Source organism: Gadus morhua, chromosome 1 (assembly GCF_902167405.1).
Source record: "Gadus morhua chromosome 1, gadMor3.0, whole genome shotgun sequence".
Classification (NCBI taxonomy): domain Eukaryota; kingdom Metazoa; phylum Chordata; class Actinopteri; order Gadiformes; family Gadidae; genus Gadus; species Gadus morhua.
The window spans coordinates 24929922-24932421 of record NC_044048.1 but is presented as its reverse complement, the minus strand read 5'-3'; the positions used below and the strand labels follow the sequence as shown (position 1 = coordinate 24932421).

Below are 2500 nucleotides of genomic sequence, written 5' to 3'. Positions count from 1 at the left end.
ACCTGCAGGGGGTCCACCCCATCCTGACCCACTGCAGGCGGTCCCTTTCATTTACATTTAGGGCATTTAGCAGACGCTTTTATCCAAAACAACTTTCAATAAGTACATTTGTCATAAGAAAGTGAAACAATATATCACTGTCGGTAAAGTAAGGATGTTAGAGTAGAACAAAGTGCAAAGCACCAACAATCGCTAGGTTAACCCATTCCCCGTATTCAACATAGATAGCTATGATAAGACGCTACATAACTAAGTACTATAACTAAATACGACATGCATTAAGTGCGTACATTAAGTGCCAGGATGTACAACATACAACAAGTAGGAGGGGAGGGACTTAAGACCTCTCTGCATAGCCACCCCGGCTATATGAGTCTAGCTGAGCTCTAGGTGAGTCTTGAGTCTTTTGCGGTTCAGCCGTAGAACAGCGTTTGGATTATGACCATCACAACACAATAGAGCTGAGGCACGTCTTACTGCTTACATATATATATATATATATATATATATATATATATATATATATATATATATATATATATATATATATATATATATATATATATTAGGGCTGTCGGTTAAACTCGTTATTAACGGCGTTAATGCAATCCAATTTTAACGGCGTTATTTTTTTTTAATCGCGTGATTAACGCAAATTCGTATTAAAAAAAAGAAAAGTTTTTTTTTTTTTTTTTTTTCTTTGGCTCAAAACAAAGAAGCAGTAGCCTGACTGCTATGTTCAAGGCAGTATGTTTGTATGTTCATTGTTTAATTGCACTATAGGCATTTTTTTGTATCTTCCTTGATCAGTATATGCCAATGTTGTTATCCATAAAAAAACATTTGCACAAGGCAAGCCGATGCATTTCTCCATGTTGATAAGAGCATTAAAATTAGAACAATTAATGGGACAAAGAAATCAAGGGATATTTAGCATAGAAAAAAGATTTGCGATTAATCGCGAGTTAACTATGACAATAATGCGATTAATCGCGATTAAATATTTTAATCGCTTGACAGCCCTAATATATATATATACACACTTGGGGAAAAACAGAATAGTCCGAATTGACTACTGTGTTTTCTGTCTGATAGGGTATGGTTAAGGTATAATCAAGTGAAACTATTCTCTGTGCTCGCTTACTTTCCTGTATTAAGGGAAGATCAGGTTTAGAAACATTTGTTACAATTTTAAGGAATTATAAGGATATACGTTAACCAGTTGAATAAATCCAAACAGCTTGTGAAGTTGTTTTTTGACCCAGATAGCAAGCTATCGTTCTGCTCTGTAGCCCTGCGGCAGCCCCACGTAGTGACTTTCGTACAACAGGTTTTTAATAATTTACAGTTGAAAAAAAACTGTGTTGCCAATGAATGAACCATTCTGTAAACTCTCTGAAAACCTTCTCCCGCTGTCCCTCCCTTCGTCGCTCCACAAAAGCATCGAGGAAGAGGAAGGAGGAAAGAGGTTAACACTCAGACAATGTTCTCCTCTGTGCTCAGCCTGTCTGAGATGGTGAAATGTCAAGACCAATTGGACGGTAATTAGTGTGTCAAAGGGTCTCAGAAAATATCTCCAACAGCTCAGAGGATGTAGATGTATGTGTCCTTGCATGGATGTGAGCCTATCGGAATGTATACTTAAACAGTCTGCATACAATTATTGTTCTGTGGTGTATGTGTGTCCTGTGCTTGTGAATCTGAATGTTTGCGTGCTTGTCTCTATATGTGTGTGTGTGTGTGTGTGTGCGCGCGCGCGTGTGTGTGTATGTGTATGTGTATGTGTGTTAGTGTGTGTGTGTGTGTGTGTGTGTGTGTGGCGTGTATGTCTAGATTATTGTGTGTTTGTGTGTGTGTGTGTCTGTGTGTGTGGTGGGTATTGCTGCATTTGTGTGTGTATGTGTCTGTCTGTCTGCATTTGAGTGTGTATGTCTGCCTTTGTGTGTGTGTGTGTGTGTGTGTGTGTGTGTGTGTGTGTGTGTGTGTGTGTGTGTGTGTACCTTTTCTGCTAGAGCGTCTTGGTACATCTCAGCATTGGCAAAATAAAGAGTAGCAGAGGAGCGGAAAATCACCACGCCTGGAACCTGTTTCACCTGTCAATCAAAACATCCACCAATAACATGCATCAATCAATCAGTTCATCAACGACTCAATCCAATCACACCTGGCACCTATTTCACCTGTCGATCAATCAAGCTATCATCAATCAAGAAGTAATTAATGATAAATCATTTAATTAAATTCTGAAACTCAACCTCCAACTTAATGTTCAGTAAGACCTTGAACAACCTTGTGGGCTGTAGGGTTTTACACTTTTGTTCTCTAGGAAGATGTAGCTAGCAACACATGTAGTGTAACTCTCCTGTTCTACAGCAGCCTGCCTACCGGCCTCTGTGTATAGGCTATAGGCTCTACAGTTGAGTGTGCTGATTGTGTCTGTGTAGCGCCGCTGCTGTACCTGGTTATACTCCTCCACTGGCCTGTAGAGGTCAGTATCTCC

At 39.5% G+C, this 2500-nt stretch overlaps 1 protein-coding gene across 3 annotated transcripts in view; it reads right to left on the bottom strand.

Annotated features, from left to right (window-relative positions):
* The window catches only part of slc26a6.2 (solute carrier family 26 member 6, tandem duplicate 2), a 15915-nt gene that overhangs the window by 4766 nt on the left and 8649 nt on the right, over positions 1-2500 (bottom strand). For all 3 annotated transcript variants that reach the window (XM_030365024.1, XM_030365025.1, XM_030365026.1), the window contains exons 15-16: positions 2459-2500; positions 2001-2093 (exon numbers count right to left, since the gene is read on the bottom strand). The exon at positions 2459-2500 is cut by the window's right edge and continues 28 nt beyond it. In XM_030365024.1, coding sequence (XP_030220884.1) covers positions 2001-2093; positions 2459-2500 — 135 coding nt within the window. The remainder of the gene's footprint in view (positions 1-2000; positions 2094-2458) is intronic.